Raw genomic sequence first — 21,271 nt, 5'->3', positions numbered from 1 at the left:
GCGGAGGCGGCTGGGTTATTTTGGAGGAAAAAAAAAACTTGTAGGACGAACTGAAGTCCAGGACAGCAAATAAATCGAGACTCCGGTGCAGAGGTACGCCGGGGAGCCACCACACAAACACACAAGTAACGATGATTCGGTGTGGGAGTCGGAAAGCCATTTCTGCCACATCGCTGCTGACAAGAAGCGAAAGCAAGAGTGCACAGAGCCTTTTAAACACCATCCGACGCAATCGCAGGTGAGTTTATTTTTTAAAAGACTTGGAAACATCAAGCAGTTCCGCTTACTCGTGTGTCTTTGAGTGGGGTATCTTGCTGTGCATGCGGGGTAGTAGCTCACTCAGGTATGGTATCAAATTAGTGGCAAAACTTGGAATGGGTGCAACTGCTCTGCAATAAGAGTCTTATTTCCATGCCAAAAAAAATCCGGTAGCTTTTTATAGTAATCCTGTAGTTTTTTTTTTTTTTTTTACAAGAAAAATGTATAGGATTTAAGGGTAGTACTAATACGGACATATCAATACAGATTCACTGACTCTTACAGCACCAAGTAACTTTACAGAGAGCCTGTAATAGACAGGACAACAATAGCGCCCGCTGCAAATCAAATTGCTGTACAGACCCGTGAGCGCAGGTCTCTTTCTTTCCTTTACCTGTATACAGCTCTGCAGTGTTTATGGATTTATTTAACCAGGAGATTTACTCATTGGGGGCTCGTTTACAAGGGGGTCCAGGAAAACAATGAAAAAAGAACAATCGCAAAGTACAAACAGCACAGTAAACACGTGTGCAGTTCAACTCCAATCAGCAGCACACAGATTTGTTTTCATCAGTTCTGTACAGCAGCAGCAGCTGCTGCCCGTGGCATCTGAACCTGTTACCTGCTGTGTCACTTGCATTAAGTGCCAGTGTTCGGGGAATGTCTGGACAGCGTCTTGGGAAGCAAACTGTGATGTGAAACAAAGTTGAATGAGTAAGAGCAGTGCTATCTAACACTGCTTACTCTGATCCCCGCGCTCATTTTACAAGTGCTGTTAACAGAAATACAATAAACAAAAGACACAGTTATGAAATCCTGTGCAGAACTGAACTTGCAGAACTCAAGTGCCCCGAGGGAGTCTTTAATTACAGGTAGTTAGAAAATACCAGATTTTAAATTGAAGCAGCACGGGCTTATATACTGAACACATCTTGCAAACAGGAATTAGAAACGCGCTTGAGAGTGCAGACCCTCTCTCTGTATTGGTGTCCTTTCAGACCCGATTTGGAGGCCATCGGGTCGCAATCCTTCATCTTCAGTGCAGAAGTCAACTGATCAGCCTGGTTGGTTTGCAGTCCACAGAGTTAATGGTTAAGGTTTGGCGGGAGCTGTGTGTCAGACGAATATCGCTGGCTGTGTATCTGTGGCTTCACAAACTGACAGCAGGGCCATCCCGTGTCGGTTGTGATTTTAAAGCTGTCGATTTTGTTTTTTAACCCACAGTATGAACTGGTACAGCCATCTCGAAAATCAAACACAAGTAACTAGATTGCAATTCCAACTGACCAGATTCAACTAGATTGCAATTATAACTGACCAGATTCAACTAGATTGCAATTATAACTGACCGGATTCAACTAGATTGCAATTCCAACTGACCAGATTCAACTAGATTGCAATTATAACTGACCAGATTCAACTAGATTGCAATTATAACTGACCAGATTCAACTAGATTGCAATTACAACTGACCAGATTCAACTAGATTGCAATTATAACTGACCAGATTCAACTAGATTGCAATTCCAACTGACCAGATTCGCTGGCTGGCTGGCTGGCTCTCTGTGAAGCTCAAACTTTAATCAAAAGGTTTTGTCGTTGCAGTGGCTTTCATGCAAGCCAAGTGTCTGTGAATGCCTGTGGATTCAGGTGATCAGATTTCTTGGTAAAACCACCAGAAAACTATTATTTATGAAGTTAGTGGTTAACATTTAAGGCTGCTTAGTTCCTGTCTGTGGTTTCATGTCAAGGCAGGTGAATAATGGAAGTAGGAAGGTCGTATTAACTCAACGACAGCTTTCTTTGTACTGTAATTGCTGGGTTGTCAATAGAAGATTATCATTGCGTTGTATTACAGGCAAAGTCCAAAATCCACACATTCTGTTCAGGTTAAGAACATTCCAGACACAGCATCAAATTCACCGGGCATGAATGTTTCTGCAGCTATGGATCAAAGTGCTTTCTTTAAAAACAACTGAAGTACAACTGAACCACTGAACACTGAGCAACCACTGGGTTTGCAGCCTTGCCAAGCCAATACAGGACCATGCCATGTCAGGGGTGGAAATAAGACTCCTATTGCGTAGCACTTTCACCCGTTCCAGGTTTTATTTGGAGTAGTGTAGTGCATCTGCCTTTGTAGAACTGGTTTAGTTAGTTACTACTTCATAAGCTAAAAAAAATCCCTGAGCGAGCTGGACAAGGTTTTTATCAGGAATTTTTCCCTAGGGCAGGTACATCCTCTTAAGGTGTGATCGTCACCTTGACAACTAGTGCATTCTGTTGGAGAGGGGCGGAGCACCCCAAGGGTCTCCACCAATAGAAACTCGGCATGCAAATCTGCTTCATTACCCATACCGCACCTGTCCTCTCTGTAGCTGAGCTCTAACTGCAGTAAACCTGTTACACTGAGACGAATCTCCTTCAGATAAATACAAAATAAAATAAAAAGGTCGACCCCTTTTTTTAAATCTCAGAGTGACACGGTTATCTCCGGTGCTTTAGCTAACCTTCTTTATGAAATCTGTGGGAATCTAGAACCTGAAAGATCAGGTCACAGGCCCTTCTGAAAGCAAATCACTCCAGTGTGCGCTCGCAAATGATTGCATGCAGCTCTCAGACAAAAAAAAAAAGTGTTCTTGTATTCAATTTCAACGAGCTTTATATACTGTGTGTGTTTCCAGTGCAGTGAGCGTGTTTGCAGGAATGGAAGTTTCCCCCATTTCAGGTTTTAAAATGAGCCTCAAATAGTCACAGTGGGCACCAGGTGGCTGTGTTTCAGTAGCGATAATGAAATGTTTGTGTTTTCATAAAGCACAAGGATGATGGTAATGCTTGTTATTGATGTTGTTAACCTGGTCTGTGTGCTCCTCTTGCAGCTCCTACGATGTGGCGGTGGTGGGGGGGGGCATCGTGGGCCTGGCCACGGCCCGGGAGCTCATCCTGAGACACCCCTCGCTGAGCTTCATCGTCCTGGAGAAGGAGAAGGAGCTGGGTAAGGAGCCACACTGCAGCTTTCAATCCAGCCCTGGATACTGGAGGGGCTGCTTTAATGATCTTAATACAGCATTGCCCATCTCCTACAAATCATTAGGTGCAGTTACAAACTACAGAGGAAAGAGGTTTGAGATGGCCCTTGTGTGGTTTAGGTCAGCGTCGTTAAGATCAGCCAAGATTTAGATCATTCAAACAGGCCTCTTAGAGTGTGTGTGTGCGCGTGCGTGCGTGCGTGCGTGTGGATTTATTTCAAATACATTTTAAATTAAGGATGTTGCATCGAGAGGAACCATGCGGATTGCAAGCACATCCGCTCAGCAGCAGAATCGGTGATACAAAAAAATGAATTTGCATCAATTTTAACATCTTTAGTTATTTGTTTTCATTTTTTAAGTCAGTCGTATCTTCTCAGAGGCCAGTTAAACTATGTGCATGGCCGCTCCCATTCTCAATATATGTGTATGGATTTTGCACCTTGTTTTGTGAGTTCTTGAACGCTTTGATCTTGTTTTTTTCACCAGCGGTGCATCAGAGCGGTCACAACAGCGGGGTGATCCACAGCGGGATCTACTACACGCCAGGGTCTCTGAAAGCGAGGCTGTGTGTGCGCGGCGCCACGCTGGCTTACCAGTACTGCGAGACGAAGGGCATCCCGTACCAGCGCTGTGGGAAGGTTAGAGTGGAGACTCGCCCACTCACACAAGAGACAACTGCACAACGCCTCAAATCTTTTCAGCTACAGCTTTTTTTGTGCACAGTACCTTCCAGGCCTCTATAATCACTTTTCACACAGCGGGTCCCTCTCCACATCTTAACAGCATTCCTGCGCTGTGGCAGCCTCTTCAAGTAACACATTTAAAAAACAAATACTTTCAAAAAATAACACAGCAATGAAAAGCTACTTTTGGTTTCTTAAATGCAGTGTAGAAGATATCTGGTGAACAACCCTTCTGCTGCAGAATCACTAACAAATGTTTTTGCTAACCCTGCATTACGGTAGCTTCTTTAGTGCTGTTTATGTACTGTGTGTGATTGGTTGTGAAATATTGTTCTGTTAAAACATTCCATGTCCTGCACAAGGACGCGCGTCCAAAAGGCTGTGATTTCAATCAGTAAACGAAGACCTGCGCTGTTATTGTTGTGACGAGTTCACTCAGTTAAACAGCGTCCTGTTCAACTTTTACCTACATGTGCAGCGAAAGCCGCTCTTCAGAACTCGTTTCCTAATAGGCTGCCCCACCTCGACAAGGCAAGATTCCTCATCCAATAGAAACAGGTTTATACAGAGCAAGGGAAGCGCACATGGCTGTAGCATTTCCAGCAATGCTGAGGCAAGCTCACAGAGCGATACTTCACATTCCCAGGAATGGGGTTCCAGGGGGTTCAGGAAGGCACGTTGGGAGCTTGCAGCTTGCAGTTTGAAAGTCAAAACATTGTGTGTAAAAGGTTAATATCAGTTGTATTATAGCACTAACCCTGTTTGATCACATTTTCCATGACGCTACTTAGGCTTAAACTAAATATGCACTTGCTCATAAAATGACTAACAAATAATATCAATACATTTTCTAGTGTTGACCTCAGCCAATTGTAGGTCAAGACGTTACAGTATATAAACATGCGTTGGTGTGTTCACAGTGCATAGCTCACTCAATGTCCTTCCAGACACCCCTCTCTCTCTCTCTCTCTCTCTCTCTCTCTATCTCTCTCTCTTACTCATCCCTCTCTCTCCCTCTCGCTCTCCCTCTCCAGCTCATCGTCGCTGTGGAGCAGGAGGAGATTCCTCGGCTCAAGGCGCTATATGAGCGCGGCCTGCAGAACAACGTCCGCGACCTCAGGATGATCGACGCCAAGGAGATCCGCGAGAGAGAGCCCTACTGCCGGGTACGCAGCGTGCTGTGTGTGTGGGGGGGTGGGGGTGGGGGTGGGGGGGGTTGCGCTTCTCATTTACATGCATGCTCTGTTGTGTTTTGTTTTGTGAATTTGTGTGATGTTGAAATTGCCTCGATGGAACTCTGTGTTGATGGGGCTCTGTGTTGTGTTGTGTTGATGATGGGGCTCTGTGTTGTGTAGATGATGGGGCTCTGTGTTGTGTTGATGATGGGGCTCTGTGTTGTGTTGATGGGGCTCTGTGTTGTGTTGATGATGGGGCTCTGTGTTGTGTTGATGATGGGGCTCTGTGTTGTGATGATGGGGCTCTGTGTTGTGTTGATGATGGGGCTCTGTGTTGTGTTGATGATGGGGCTCTGTGTTGTGTTGATGGGGCTCTGTGTTGTGTTGATGATGGGGCTCTGTGTTGTGTTGATGGGGCTCTGTGTTGTGTAGATGATGGGGCTCTGTGTTGTGTTGATGATGGGGCTCTGTGTTGTGTTGATGGGGCTATGTGTTGTGTAGATGATGGGGCTCTGTGTTGTGTTGATGATGGGGCTCTGTGTTGTGATGATGGGGCTCTGTGTTGTGATGATGGGGCTCTGTGTTGTGTTGATGGGACTCTGTGTTGTGTTGATGATGGGGCTCTGTGTTGTGTTGATGATGGGGCTCTGTGTTGTGTTGATGATGGGGCTCTGTGTTGTGTTGATGGGGCTCTGTGTTGTGTTGATGATGGGGCTCTGTGTTGTGTTGATGATGGGGCTCTGTGTTGTGTTGATGATGGGGCTCTGTGTTGTGTAGATGATGGGGCTCTGTGTTGTGTTGATGATGGGGCTCTGTGTTGTGTTGATGGGGCTCTGTGTTGTGTAGATGATGGGGCTCTGTGTTGTGTTGATGATGGGGCTCTGTGTTGTGATGATGGGGCTCTGTGTTGTGATGATGGGGCTCTGTGTTGTGTTGATGGGACTCTGTGTTGTGTTGATGATGGGGCTCTGTGTTGTGTTGATGATGGGGCTCTGTGTTGTGTTGATGATGGGGCTCTGTGTTGTGTTGATGATGGGGCTCTGTGTTGTGTTGATGGGACTCTGTGTTGTGTTGATGATGGGGCTCTGTGTTGTGTTGATGATGGGACTCTGTGTTGTGTTGATGGGACTCTGTTGTGTTGATGGGGCTCTGTGTTGTGTTGATGGGGCTCTGTGTTGTGTTGATGGGGCTCTGTGTTGTGTTGATGATGGGGCTCTGTGTTGTGTTGATGATGGGGCTCTGTGTTGTGTTGATGATGGGACTCTGTGTTGTGTTGATGATGGGGCTCTGTGTTGTGTTGTGTTGATGATGGGGCTCTGTGTTGTGTAGATGGGGCTCTGTGTTGTGTTGATGGGGTATTGTATTGTTCTGCGCAGGGTCTGATGGCGCTCGACTCCCCCTACACCGGCATCGTGGACTGGCGGCTGGTGGCCCACACCTATGGCAAGGAGTTCCAGGAGGTGGGCGGGGCCGTCGTCATGGAATTCGAGGTTGCGGATATCAGGATGGCGTCAGAGAGCCCCGAGGGCACAGCAGACGGTACGAGCCTCTGAGCCCCCCCCCCCCCCCCCTGAGGGCACAGCAGACGGCACGAGCCTCTGAGCCCCCCCCCCCCCCCGAGGGCACAGCAGACGGCACGAGCCTCTGAGCCCCCCGCCCCCCCTCCTCTGTGGCTCCTGTACACAGCGCAGGGCAGCTTGCACTGCTGTTGCCCTTATTGTGTCTGCTGTGCAGGTTAACTGAGCACCTCAGTGTGTTGTCAGTCAGACTCCATTCTCAAGCAGAAGCGTGTCTTTATTTTACCTTATTGTTTTTTTTTCTGATTTCAGGAATGAAGTATCCTATATCAATCAAAAGCTCAAAGGTAAGCTCTGCTTTCTATTTTCTGTTTTTGTTGAGACTGGAAGCTGTTTGTGTGTGTGTGTGTATGCATATGTGTAAATGATCAGGGTTATGTGTTTGTATAGATATCTAATTGGGGTTGTTCTGTGTTGATGGGGCTGTGGTTGGGTTGCAGGGGGAGGAGGTGCGCTGCCGCTATGTGCTCACCTGCGGAGGGCTCTACTCAGACCGGCTCTCCCAGATCTCTGGCTGCAGCTCCGAGCCTCGTATCGTCCCCTTCAGAGGAGACTACCTGGTGCTGAAGCCTGAGAAGCACTACCTCGTCAAAGGCAATATCTACCCTGTGAGTCCCTGCCCTGTCTCCTATCCACTGCTTAAACCATCCTCTACCTTCTCTCCTATCCACTCCACTACCCACTAACCCAACCCACTCCGCGCCGGTGGGGTGAAAGGACTTTAACACTCGCACAGCTACCCTGATCTTGCAGCACTAAAGCTCTGACGGAGGCCTGCTGAATTCCTCTGCAGGTCCCGGACCCTCGGTTCCCCTTCCTCGGGGTTCACTTCACCCCCCGGATGGACGGCAGCGTCTGGCTGGGACCCAACGCCGTGTTGGCCTTCAAACGGGAGGGCTACAGACTGTACGACTTCAACATGCGGGACTTCGGAGACGCGCTCAGCTTCAGGTAGGACCGCGGGAAGGAGTGCCGAGGGCACCCTGAAAACCTGGCTTTTCTTCACCTCTCTGGGTAGCAGACTGGCCCTGTGAGCACCACTGCACTGCCCTTCACCCAGGTGTCATCACCTGTGTGCTCCCAAGGATCTCACTCCAAATAATCCGTCTGTGCAGCTGTAATACCCTAAATAATGCACTATAAACACGTGCTGAAACCACAAAGAACCTCCAAGTGGTATTAATAGGGATCTGTTAGAGTGAGCCGGTCAGGGTGTGAGCCGGTCAGCGTGTGAGCCGGTCAGGGAGTGAGCCGGTCAGGGTGTGAGCCGGTCAGGGAGTGAGCCGGTCAGGGAGTGAGCCGGTCAGCGTGTGAGCCGGTCAGCGTGTGAGCCGGTCAGGGAGTGAGCCGGTCTGTGTCTCCCGGCAGGGGTCTGCGGAAGCTGGTCTTCAGGAACCTCGTCTATGGAGTGGGTGAGATGTACAGAGGGATCTTCATCAGCGCTCAGGTGAAGCTGCTGCAGAGATACATCCCGGAGCTGTCCATCAACGATGTGCTCAGGTGAGGGGGCGGGAAGGCTGGGCTCAGAAACGCATGCAAAAAAAAAAAACACATCACTACTGTCTGATAACATACTTGGAATAACAATGACAGAATCTGTTATATTCTAATTAGGGATTTTAATCTTGACATTATCTATTGATCGATTAATCACACCTGTTTGCTAGTGATATGAAATTGTATTGAAAGATAATTCCAAGTATTAAAAAGTATTAACATTGTGCTATTTACTGCAAATGTTTCATACTGCCAGCTAATGTTTAATATACATATATTTCCTTGCATGTAATTTGACAGTTTGAAAAGATTTGCTTCCCTGTAATTGGAAGTCAGCCAAGGTGCCTGTCCAATGAGGTGACGGTGGCTGTCGTGTTCTTGTTGTTGATTGGTTGGCTGTGCAGGGGCCCGGCGGGGGTGCGCGCGCAGGCTCTGGATCGCGATGGGAACCTGGTGGATGATTTCGTGTTCGACGGGGGGGTGGGTGCCATCGGGAGCCGGGTCCTTCACGTGAGGAACGCACCCTCGCCCGCCGCCACCTCCTCCCTCGCCATCGGAGAGATGATCGCCGACGAGGTGGAGAGCAGGTTCCAGCTGTAGAGACCCAGCCCGGGCTCTACAGTGGGTCTGTCGCAATCCCCCTCAGAACCCCCCTCCTTCACCACTTCCATCAGCTGCACTGGAGGGGGGGCCCTACAGGGGCAGGGGGTTGTGTACAGACGGGACTACAGCTTCGGAGGACTCTGAGTCTTTAATAATGCAATGGGATGAGAGACAAATGATGGGGGGGGGGGAAACACGCACACATATTTTTAAAAACATTTTATTTTGCGTGGTAGTACTTTGTAGAAAAATGGGAAACATTCTCTCCTATTTTAAAGCAAGAAAACCTTTTCTTCTGGTAATAATATTTGCTCCTGCGAGGAGCTGTCCAGGCAGCTACAGTGGAGGCACATTGTCTTAAACAGCGGGCAGTGATTGCTCAAACCCCCCCTGGGTCCTGATCATTTAAATACTATCCGTAGCTCTCGAACCCAGGCCTGGGTGCATGACTTTTTTTGTTTTAATGTTTCACAAGTAGAACATCTGATTTTAAAAATGTACTGTTACAATAGGCACAGTTGTTTTGTGTGTGTTTTAATAATAATAATAATAATAATTTGTGAAGCCACATTGCCTTATAAACTACAGTATGCATTATGTTAACATGCCTGGCATTTACTTGCCAAAGATCTGGCAAACACCACATTGTAGCGCAGTGTGCAATGAATTATGAGTCCAGGCTGTGTGAAGGTGCTGTGAGCCTTGCCTTTGTGAGGTACGTGCTCTGGAAAGCAGTGCAGATCTGCCTCCTTTTCATGTACATGCATTTGTGCAGTGAATGTGTCGCTGCACCAGTGCTAGGATTTTTCATGTGTTTAATCTCTTTTTTTTGTTGTTTATTAAAATATGGGAGAAGATGTAGCTTTAGAAATGGAATACTAGGGAAGCTCAGGTTTGGTATAATAGGTTTTTTTTTAAGTATATATAGATTAGATATTAGAGATATGGATAAGAAACGGTATCCACTTTAAAAGCCGTTTTAGAAACAACCTCGGGCCTCAGTGTTTGGATGATAGAGGTTTGCAGTAGAGCCTGCCGTCTAGTGGCTGCATGTAGTAAGTGCGTAGCTTCTGCAAGTGAAATGCTGGGAAACACGAAATAGCATTGTTTTCAATACTTTTTAGTTTGTATTTCGGGTGCTTTTTAATGAGCCTGTTAAAACAAGGTCTGACATTAATGGCGTTATTTGTACGGGGGGGGGGGGGGGGGGGGGCTTGGTGTCTAATATTGTGTTTTCAGACACACTGTCTAAGCCTCTAACCTTATTAACCGCTCTAAACAAAGTTCACGGTTTTGTGAGTGGTCACGTGTTGTGTGTTTGTAATGTTAATTTTGCAATACTTTCTGAGCTGCTAAACAGATTGTGATAGTAACCAAACACGCAGACATGTAAAGAGAGTTTTAGATTTAAAAAAATGTATTTTTATTACATATTTTGTCTTTTTCTAATAGTTTGGTAATAATGAGATTGTATAAATTTAAATAAACGTTTTTTCCCCCCTCGGTACGTGTCTACTTCCAGGTTTGTGTTGTTTTGATTTTAAAGAAGTACAGATGAACGGTGTACTAGTTGACTGAATGTTTAATAGTAATTGCATTGTACATACAATGTATTTAGAGAGACACTTAATATAAATCTGTCCAATTCAAATACGTCTGCAGGGAACACAAACATAATATCTTATTATTTATTTATTTTAAAGCTGTGTTAATATTGATGTAAACACGCACAACATATGGAGCAAATACAACTCAGAAAATTATATATATATATATATATATATATATATAGTTCTATTTTAATATTGCACTGTATGTTTAACATGAGTAACCTATTACCGGGGGAAAACTAAAAAACTTTGTTTCCATTGGTTTTATTGTTAAATTACATGAAACGTTGTACAGATTAAAATCTGAAGTAGGGCTGTGTGTGCTTGTGTAACGAACTCAATTGAAATTTAAAGACGTGTCCGCAAGGGGGCAGTGTTTTACTGTTTATAAACTGCCTTTTATTAAGTACATCGATAATACACACTACTTCGTTAGCCAACCTTACTTACTAACACTATGTAGGGTTACCATATGGCTCCAGATTAACCGGACGCTGTGAGACAGAACGGGATTTCAAACTTGCCCCTAAATGGAAATAAATGAAGGTGTAAATGAACCATCCTTAGCTACAATTAATAATGGTGGTTAAATACCCGCATGCACGTCAAATAATTGTATTATACTAAGAATGAATTGCAGCCAGTCGCTATTTTTTTCTGTTTGTTAAAATTCAATCGCCCATATTATTCTGCAAATACAATCGCATCATCATCTCGTTGCTCTATCGATAAATTAGCTATTCGTTCATTAAGATCTGATCAGAAGCAGCTGATCAGTGTGAATTGTTTGCTGCGCCCAATTAATTCCACTACAGCAGGATTAATCTCAGCAAAGGTGGAGCACATTTATACGTGAATTACTTTCAATTTAGGGGGAATTTTGAAATCCCGGTCTGTCTCAAAGCGTCCGGTTAATCTGGAGACATATGGTAACCCTAATAGACTATTGTGAAGTTGAAATAACGAAGCGAAATATCAATGCGGAAAAAAATGGTTTATACATTAAAACAAGACAAAGCAAACGGTTGTTATTTTGTTTTTCTTGAAATTGTACGCTTGGTGAATTAAAATGGACTCACGTAAATATAGCCTCCCTGGCTGGCTCAATCTAGACGTGTGTTACAGTTACAGTTGCTTATTCAGCCGATGAGTTAACGTTTAAATACCTCCCCATTTACATCGACAATGACTAAATATATATATAGATAGATATGTCCGAAAGTGCGCACTGGTGCCGCTCTCTCCGCCGTGCTCCCACACGCACTGGGCAGAATGCTTCACACGATCACAAAACATGTGGGACAATACGAGCTATTATTAGCGGGAGTACATGCGATGCTTCCCTGCTGTTGTATTTATTTTTTTTAAAGGTCCTTTTTTGAAATGAGTCATGTTACTGAATGAAATAATAATTCGTGCTTGTGGGGGGTTTTCACAGATGAATCATTCAACTCCAGCATATTATTTTGTTCGAGTGGTTTATTTTGTACTCTGGATACCAGAGAGGCTGGTCAGTGGTCACTCTCTCAGTCTCTAGTAACTGGTACGTAGTTTTAACCCAACATTTCCACAACAGGAATTCTCAGTACGGTTCTATATTGCATACTGCAGGTTTAAAGGCTCGGTCAGTATATCTTGACAGTGATTGTATGAACTCGGGGTTGGTGAAGCGTGTTGATTTGAACTTGAACTCAAATGACCCGGAATTGACCTTGACCGTTAAACTGATCGCGTTTCATGCAGCAGGCTGCGGACGCCTCCTATCCCCAATGTTTAACGATGCGTTCATGAAACCGGACCTCGGGGGCATTGCCTTTCTGAAGGCGGCTGATTTTGTTTGCTTACTAAATTATAGCACGGGAAGCAAACGTGAGCAATTGGATTTGTTTTATCTCTGACCAGACCTCATCCGTCTCGCCTCCTACAAAGATAACATCGCCTCGGTCAGCATGCATTGCAAGGTGTTTGCTTTACAATTTTTGTCACATGACATTTTTTTTTTTTTTCTCCTTTGAAATAAACTGGAGTTTATTAAAGAATGGAGGAAACGAAACGTTTTGAAAACTTGTCCCATAACCTTAAATCCGATTCCCACCCAAGCCAGCCTAATCCTCTGGGGGTATGCGCAGGTAAAGGCTGAGACCGGGAGGGGAGGGGGTATGCATGACCCCCCTGGACTGACACGCGATAGTAATCCCATTCCCTCCTCCCTCCTCCCTTCCTCCCTCCTCCCTCCTCCCTTCCTCCCTCCTCCCTCGAGCACGCTGCTGCTGTGACGCACACACGCACGCAAGGCTCACGAAGCAAGCAAGTGAGCAACTGGGATTTCTTCACAGATGGATACGGGGCGCCAGACAGGAAGTGGTGCTTGTTGTGTTACAGTAGAATAATAATAACAATAATAACAACAACAGCAACACCGTAACTGAATGATTCTGTTTGACTGAGATCGGCGTCTAGTTTGCAGACTCACAGTATATCTGTTTTATCTGCACAGCTTGCCACAGAGATCCATTAAGAAGCAGCAGCTATGGAATCCACACTTGCTTCTTGCAATTGCAATTGAAATCGATTGATTGCAGGATATTCCGCGGCACCACCAATTCAATCACACAATATAATCGAAATACTGTTTTTATTGTGTGCGGCTGCTTGAGACCCCAGTGCCCGGACTATGCTTGCTGGTCGCGGTACGACTGGTCCCAGTCGTGTCTGGTGTCTTTGCAAAGTAAAGGAAGAGCCTCCAGCGGCCGGCAGCGCGTTGTCTCGCTGATCGAGGAGTGTTTTTTTCGGGAGGTAAGGGCTGGCATCCAGCGGTGCAGCCTGCGCCCTCTTGTACTCTGAATGTGAATTATATGGTTTCATGAATCTACGGTATGCAGCCGCAGCGTTGACTGTGCGGCGAGGAAGAAGGAAACCAAGCCATCGTCATTAACATTAACAAGAACTGCGGATATCGCAGCAAATTAAACCGCAAAAACAAACAAACAACCAAAAAACAAACAAACAACCTCACAACTTTGTTTTTCTGTCTCTTGATATTATTTTAAAGAAGGGAGTCGCTGTCCTTGCGCGCAGCCTGATTTTTCTATACGGATTATATATATTTTTTTATTGAACCTTGAGGGGTCTACGCTTACTATTACAAAGTAACTGTTTTTTTATTTATAAATTATTAAAAACAACAACATTATTTTGTTCGGTTGAATTGTGTTTTTTTAGTTTTTTTGTTTTTTTTTCTGGTTTCGTCTGGCGGTACGTCTTTTTATTTTATTTGTTTTTATCTCGGGATTGATTGACCCAGCCGCGGAGGAGACGAGCGCCGGGGCCGATGCGGACAGTCCGGCGACGGGAACGCGACGAGCCGCTAGACCAGCAGCCATGCAGCCGCAGCAAATCTACGACTTCTCCGGGGAAGAAAACAGCCACAAATGGAGAGGCCTTTTCGTGCCAGCTCTCCGAAAGGTAAGGATTGATTACTGCAATTAAACCACAACGCAACGGCAATGCCGACTCGCATGTCAGTTAAGGGTCGTCCTTCAATCATTTCTGCAAATAAAATAAATAAATAAATAACAGTAATAAAAAGGCTAACTAGCTACCTTGCAACAGTATACGAAAAAGTAAAAACACGAATAGAAAAATAACAAGAGCAGGCTTGTCTGTTGTCAATGTTATTACGGACGGCAGCGCCTTTGTCTTATTGAAGAGTAGTGTTGCTGTTTTTGGTGAATGTATGTGCATCAGTTTTATTTGTGGCTGGGGCTGCGCTGGGTATGGATTTATATATATATATATATATATATATATATATATACATACAGTGTGTATATGGGTTGTGCAGACACTGTCAGGACTAATGGGTTATGATGATGATGATGATGATGATGTCAGTGTATATTCAGTTCGGCTACGTCACTGTCTACTGTCTCAACAGTCTGTTCAGCTCCCAACGGCTTTGAAGAAAGTTACAGTTTACCAGGAATTTATTAAGGTAGAGGTAAGACTTTAACATGTTTCACAGCGTCAGCGAGGATCGGTTATCCCTGCTTAAAATGTATACTGCACTGAAATCCTCCCGTAGAAATCCACGATTGCAGAAAACTGGACTGCAACTCCCATTCGAAAATCAGCATCCGCAGCAATCTGTTAAGTTTATATTTTATTTATTCATGTCGAGATCAAGAAGTACACTATGTGCTTACTGATCTCGACATGAATAGAATGTAAACTCTTAGTATGTTGCTGTGGATCTTGAGTTCTGTGTGTAATATATGAGATATGTGCTATTTCTGCCACCACAGAATGTGCACAGTTGTATATACAATAATTGAAGACATCACCAGCAACACCCATTTGACTTCATGCATACAGTGAAATGTGAAATTCTTCTATTGAAATGTATAGTACACCGTGCAAGTTCACTTTTAATATCTATTTTAATGATGCGAAAACCAGGTCTAGTACATTAGCAACGTGCACACATCTATTCAAATAATGCCGTGACTGAACTGTACCATTCCTAGCCCTGAGGAGTGCAGCTTGACTTGCAAATCTGAACATTCCTGCAAACGGTTTCAAAGGCAGCCAACTGTTGCTGCGACTTCGATAGCAAGTCGACCAGAGCTGGGTTTGTGTGCCTGTGACGTCAGAGGCCTGTCATGAACTGTACAGTGGAAGCTGCCACCTGCCTTCGGAGGGGTGTAACAATGGAGCCTTACCTGCACAGCTGCAACAGATCAGCTTTTTAATAGATCCTGAGCAGTCAAACACTGGTAAAGGAAGCCGTACCCTTCCCTATAGCTGCAGTGAACAACCCCTGATAACAACACTACAGGTTGGGACGGGACGTATTCATGATGTGAGGAGATCTGGGGATCTGCTACCTGTTCATTTCAGTGTGTTCGCAGCTCTGGATTTCATCACCAGCCTCCGTGTTTACCCCTGAAAATGAGCTGCTGATGCAATCCAGGGGAATTCCCTGATGCTGTGAAATCCAGCGGGCTGCAGCTCTCCCCAGGGATGGAAATACGACTCCCGTTGCATAGCAGTGTGATCCATTCCTGGTTTTGCTATGAGTTTAGTAAGACGCCCCTGAGTTTGTTACCTGCACAGTGCGGCTGATCAAGCCCATAGCAGAAGCTGGAGTGCAATTGGAGTCTTGTTGCCATCCCTGAACCCTGTAAGCAACAACTACAAAAAGCAAACAGAGTTTGCTGCTTCAGCAGTTGTCTGATGTTTCACAATCTAAATAGTTACAAGCAGTAGGATTAGAATAACAACCGAAAAAAAAAAAAAACCAAGTTAAATAAATATAATAAATACCAGCTGGTATTTAAGTGTGAATTGCTGCTTCAGTCCAAAATGCGTTTAAATAAATAAATAAATGTTCCTTTTGATGAGTGCATTGTAAATATTCAGTGGAGCTTGATTTCCTGTGTTTACAGACCTAAAGAAGAAAAAAAGTCTCATAAAAAGTCATTGCAGGAGCTTCAGTTCATTGCAGGAGCTTCAGTTCATTGCAGGAGCTTCAGTTCATTGCAGGAGCTTCAGTTCATTGCAGGAGCTTCAGTTCATTGCAGGAGCTTCAGTTCATTGCAGGAGCTTCAGTTCATTGCAGGAGCTTCAGTTCATTGCAGGAGCTTCAGTTCATTGCAGGAGCTTCAGTTCATTGCAGGAGCTTCAGTTCATTGCAGGAGCTTCAGTTCATTGCAGGAGCTTCAGTTCATTGCAGGAGCTTCAGTTCATTGCAGGAGCTTCAGTTCATTGCAGGAGCTTCAGTTCATTGCAGGAGCTTCAGTTCATTGCAGGAGCTTCAGTTCATTGCAGGAGCTTCAGTTCATTGCAGGAGCTTCAGTTCATTGCAGGAGCTTCAGTTCATTGCAGGAGCTTCAGTTCATTGCAGGAGCTTCAGTTCATTGCAGGAGCTTCAGTTCATTGCAGGAGCTTCAGTTCATTGCAGGAGCTTCAGTTCATTGCAGGAGCTTCAGTTCATTGCAGGAGCTTCAGTTCATTGCAGGAGCTTCAGTTCATTGCAGGAGCTTCAGTTCATTGCAGGAGCTTCAGTTCATTGCAGGAGCTTCAGTTCATTGCAGGAGCTTCAGTTCATTGCAGGAGCTTCAGTTCATTGCAGGAGCTTCAGTTCATTGCAGGAGCTTCAGTTCATTGCAGGAGCTTCAGTTCATTGCAGTGACATACCCTGATGCAGCGTTTCAGGAATCTCTTCTAAACATGTGTGTGCTCTATACTGTATACGCTGAACTGTGCTCCTCCCTTTTTTGCAATTGGTGTGGTACAGAACAGATGTGCCAATTCTTTTTCATGTGGTGGAAATAAAGAAGATGAATGTAAAATCAGAGATTGGGAGCACAGTGAAAGAAAGGGGCTGTACTTTCCACTAACCGCCCACACTGTTGTAGATCTGCCTGCTATGTACGGGTCTGAAACCTTCGGGATCACTGGGAATCCGGCAGGAAGGTTTACTGGGTCATTTCTAACAGTATCCCCACTGAAAAGAAAGCAAAAGTCAGTCAACTTTATTTTGTAGTGAGGCAGATTTAGCAGGGGCTGGCAGGGTGCTCTGATTTCCTAGCACCTACTGTAGCAGGTCACTCCAGTATACTGCAAAGCAAGGGCAGCTCTGAAACCCAGGGTGCAGGTCTGAAGGTTTAAACAAACATTCAGTGAGCATAAGTGACCACTATCAGTCTGTCATCCTGAGCAATGACTTCATTAAACACCTTATAACCTTCCGCTGCTGAAAGTGATAGCGCAAGCGAGTCATTTGAATACAGATTAAAGTGGTAGTACCTGTCTTGATCTAGAGAGAGAGAGAGAGAGTGTACAGGCTCAGTGAGCACAGCCTGGCCATCGAGAAGGGCCGACACCGGCAGACATGGCTGCCCAAAGAGGACCGGCTGTGTGATCACTGTCAGCTCAATCAGGTCGAGACAGAGATACACTTTTTACTGCAGTGCACAAAATATAAGAAAATAAGGGAAGCCTTCTTCCCAAAAATACAAAATCTCTGCATAGACTTCTCAGACTTGCCAGACCCAGAAAAACTCCCCATCCTCCTCGGTGAGCAGACAAGCTGTATAGAAGTGGCAGCCCAGGACACAAGCGCCTGCCACAGCCTGAGGGACAGGGAGTGACACTGAGGCTCCTCACACAGGGAGGAAAAGAGAAAATAAATAAATAAATAATGAGAGAGAGAGAGAGAGAGAGAGAGAGAGAGAGAGAGAGAGAGAGAGAGAGAGAGAGAGCGAGAGCCCTCGAGAGCCCTCAAGCTTGATTTCCTGCCGTCTCCAGAAACCCCACACTGTACTGGTGCTGCTTTCTTACCTGTTCGTCGTGCCGTGTGGAAGAGAGGTCCCGCTCTGTGGGCTTGTTCTCTCTCTTACCTTTTATTCCACTCTCCTCGATTCCAGACGTTATTGTTTTGCTGCCAAACCCTCTTTGTTTTTGGGACCCGAGCCCAGGGAAGTTGTAGGCATTCTTCTTTAAAGACTGTTTATGGTACGTGCAGGAGAGCGGCACTGCAGCTCTTACTGTGTGTGTGTTTTTCTTTTTCTTGTTTTAGAAACTTGATTGCAGCTTTGCAATAAAAAACTCTGTTGATTTGTATTCATTGGGCAGCAAGGGCAGCCTGTTTCTCCGATCAGCTGGAAATGAGGTCAGGTCTGCAGTTAGTTCAGTGGGTGCTTGACTGGTTCTGCCCTGCCCAGTGCATAAACAGAACCGAACTCCAGCATTGCACAGGGTCCAGCTTCATTAACCTTTAAACCTAGGAATGTATTTTATTAACCACGGCATCCCAAAATGAAACCGTGACCTTGAAGTTCTGACGACCTCTGCTTGGTCCTGACTTCTGCCAGAGTCTCTACGAAGTATTTCTAAAACGTGTATTGTTATTGGATTTTGCAGCGGGAAACTGATCTCTGTAACGGCACAAAATACACTCCGAGTCTGAGCCGTTCTGATTGCTGTGAGCTAAGAAATGGGATCTTAATTAATAAATAAAAAACACAAAGGACTTGGTCTGTTTACCTGGGATTGTTTGCTTGTCTTCTCCGGAAACAGGGCCGAAGTTTTATACAGAGATAGAAATAAGATCGAAACAGAGTCAGCTTTTTTGTTCCAACCCTGTCCTAATTAAACAGGATGCAACAGCGGTTTAATTACAGCACTGTGTTATAGCTAGGTTTCCATAAAAATAAAAAAAAGACGATTCAGTTTCACGGAATCTGTTCCAAGCCTACAAAAGAGGAACAGCAGTGACAAATGAGTGCAGTGCAGCAAGTGATTATGAGGTGTTAAAAAAAACAAGGAGACTCTATCCTTTATTCACATCCAGCTTATTCATCCCGACCCGCAGTCTCTTGAGAGGTAAATGTGAGAGCGTGGGGTTGGATCGTGATCGCTTGTTTTTTTTCTGTGTTCATCCTGGAGAGATGTTAGAGGTTGTGCTGCAAGTTACCATGACTCCTTCGATGGGAATCATATCGTACTACAATGCAAACTTTTATAGGTAACCGGCCATAACAGAGGCACCTTTGTGAAAAAGAAATAAAAAACGATCAAACTTAAAAATAAATAAATAAATAAATAGAATTCTGACTCCTTTTCTGAAGCTCAGCCGCAGAGCTGTACTAGCATTCAATTTTGAATTTATTCCTCTAGCAGAAACTTATTTTTAGAAACTATAGCGATTTAGAAGCAGCCAGGTTAGTTTAGTGCCCTGTTGCTTCTTGCTGGGTTCCCTTCACTCCCTTTAAGAGCTGAGGCTCTGCTGTAGAGCACTGGCTACACTCCTGGATGCCGTGTAATTCCTGTCATTCAGATGTAGTTATTACTCTTGCCCTCTTCATTACAGCTGCTCAGAACTTTGCTCAGCTCTGAATACTATCTACAAGTGACGGACAGGAATATGGACTGTGGAAGCTGCTCCACCGGCTCAGCTGGGGGGGCAGTGTGGTCTATTCAGTTTTCCTGAATGTCGTCTGATCTTTTTATAATTAAAGAAAGGAGGAAGCGCTTTGAAAACACGGCCGTTCATATCTTAAGAGCACCAAAGCTAAGCACGGTCTCCTGAGATCTTTTAATACCCGTGTTGTTTAATGAAGTCATCCAAAGGCAGCAGCGTCGATATCATTTGACTTTTTTCCCCCAGATATTGAGCCACGTTTTTACTCGCTACTGTAGCTCTAGGAAGTTGCAGAAACAGGAAGTTTTCAGGCTACTCTGAGTAGTATGCTCCAGGAACGGCTACAGTGTGCCTCTATACTCGGCAGCAATTCATTTGTAAAGCAGTTGGCAGAACGCGCTGTCATCAACCAGGAAGCACTGAAGGGGCGTGTGGTTCCGCATGAATCACAATGGAGAGTTCAGATGTCAATCACTCTGTTAGCTCGGTGTTAAACTGTGACAGTGTTATTTAGCTGAATAAGCATTGCCAAAATGAGATAGATGTTGACATTAGTTGTTCACACACTTGCAAAGCCAGGGTGCCAACTTTAATGCAGTTAAGGACAATGGGCCACGTTTTCTAAAGCATGTATGTATTTATTTTTTTGGAAGAGGTAAAAAGCCTGTTCTATTACATGTTTGCAAAACTAGCACCAAACAGTTTGTTTCTTGTCGTGTAACGTTGACATTTTTTCTTTCTCTTCAAAAAATGTATTAGTTATTTAAAGAATGGAGGAAATGCTTTGGAAATATGGCCAAGTATGTATAAAATGTGACTTTTTTTTTGCACTGGGGGAAATCCAGTCTAATGAATCACGCTGTGTAAAGCTGAAGTCGCTTGTCTGCATTCAAAGCCTTTTTGTAATTAGCTCTCTGCTACATTGTTTCCCACATTATAAGAAAATCTGCTTTTGGTTTTGTTTAGTTATTTTACGAATTTGATTGCTGAGGAATAAACCCTGCCTTTTACTAGATGGCTTCATACAGTATTTTACAACAAACCCTGTTCTGTGGCCGGACGTTTTGCAGTAACGATTTTAATCTTGGCAACCAACTTTAAAAAGCGCTTTGAACAACTTGGCACAAACCTTCAGTTTAACGTGCCTGTGAAGTCCCTTTGTTCAGTTTATAAACATATACACAGCATATGAAGATGCTTGGTACCTATTGGGTGGTGGTTTTCAAATATGCTGCCATTGTACAAATTACAAAAAGTAAAACCCAGTACAATGTAATCCTGTGTGATGAGGATGATGATGATAGTCATAGTGGTTACAGTTCACAATTGAAAGAGGAAGTCATGCAGAGCTCTTAATATAATCTGCACATGGTCTGATAGGAGCCAGGTGTGTCTGTCTGTGTGTGTGTCTGTGTGTGTGTGTGTGTGTGTGTGTGTGTGTGGAATGCATTCGGGACTCTTCAGGCTCTCTCAAGCCCTTTCACTGCACGCACCGGCCGGGGTACAAACAGGATGTGATTCACAGCTGTAATGCAAACCATGCCAGGCAGAATCAGCAGCAGGCCTTTGAGCACGTTGATTCCTAGGATGCTTCTTCAGCACATGGCAGCCCATGTGTACAGACCGCAGCTCAAATCCTGGTTGCCATTAACAAAGGCAGGTCAGCTTTCATCTGCAATATTTGTATGATCGTGTGTGCATGAAGGTTTTTTTTTTTTTTTTTTGTAATATTTTATGAAATGAAATAGAAAAGACACTGCCCACATTAATAAAACAGTACATTACCTGTATCCTAAATTTATGCTACATTCATTTATTGAGCATTTTGATGCACCACGATCCTGAAATTCTCAGCCATTTTAAAACCACGTTCTTCCAAAGGCACCAGGTGTCCTTTTGCATCTAGATCT

The 21,271-nt window shown here is 44.6% G+C and overlaps 2 protein-coding genes across 4 annotated transcripts in view; both read left to right on the top strand.

Annotated features, from left to right (window-relative positions):
* The first annotated feature begins 13 nt into the window (after positions 1–13).
* Positions 14–10,330, top strand: LOC117973928 (L-2-hydroxyglutarate dehydrogenase, mitochondrial-like). Its single transcript, XM_058990588.1, has 10 exons — positions 14–238; positions 3,138–3,253; positions 3,777–3,928; positions 5,008–5,139; positions 6,525–6,687; positions 6,978–7,012; positions 7,166–7,333; positions 7,519–7,676; positions 8,094–8,225; positions 8,627–10,330. Exons 1-10 carry the CDS (start codon positions 132–134, stop codon positions 8,820–8,822), a joined length of 1,359 nt encoding a protein of 452 aa, XP_058846571.1. The 5' UTR covers positions 14–131; the 3' UTR covers positions 8,823–10,330.
* Positions 10,331–11,961: 1,631 nt separating this feature from the next.
* Positions 11,962–21,271, top strand: part of LOC117421958 (son of sevenless homolog 2-like) — a 31,899-nt gene continuing 22,589 nt past the window's right edge. The window contains exons 1-2 of one of the 3 annotated variants that reach the window (XM_058990547.1): positions 11,962–11,978; positions 13,740–13,900. In XM_058990547.1, coding sequence (XP_058846530.1) covers positions 13,817–13,900 — 84 coding nt within the window. In that variant the 5' untranslated portion in view covers positions 11,962–11,978; positions 13,740–13,816. Of the gene's footprint in view, positions 11,979–12,659; positions 13,585–13,739; positions 13,901–21,271 lie in introns of those variants that run through there. The other 2 variants (XM_058990546.1, XM_058990545.1) reach the window with 2 other exon arrangements.

The sequence above is a fragment of the Acipenser ruthenus genome, chromosome 18 (genome assembly GCF_902713425.1).
Source record: "Acipenser ruthenus chromosome 18, fAciRut3.2 maternal haplotype, whole genome shotgun sequence".
Taxonomy (NCBI): domain Eukaryota; kingdom Metazoa; phylum Chordata; class Actinopteri; order Acipenseriformes; family Acipenseridae; genus Acipenser; species Acipenser ruthenus.
The sequence above is the reverse complement of the archived record's forward strand: the minus strand, read 5'-3'. Positions and strand labels throughout refer to the sequence as shown.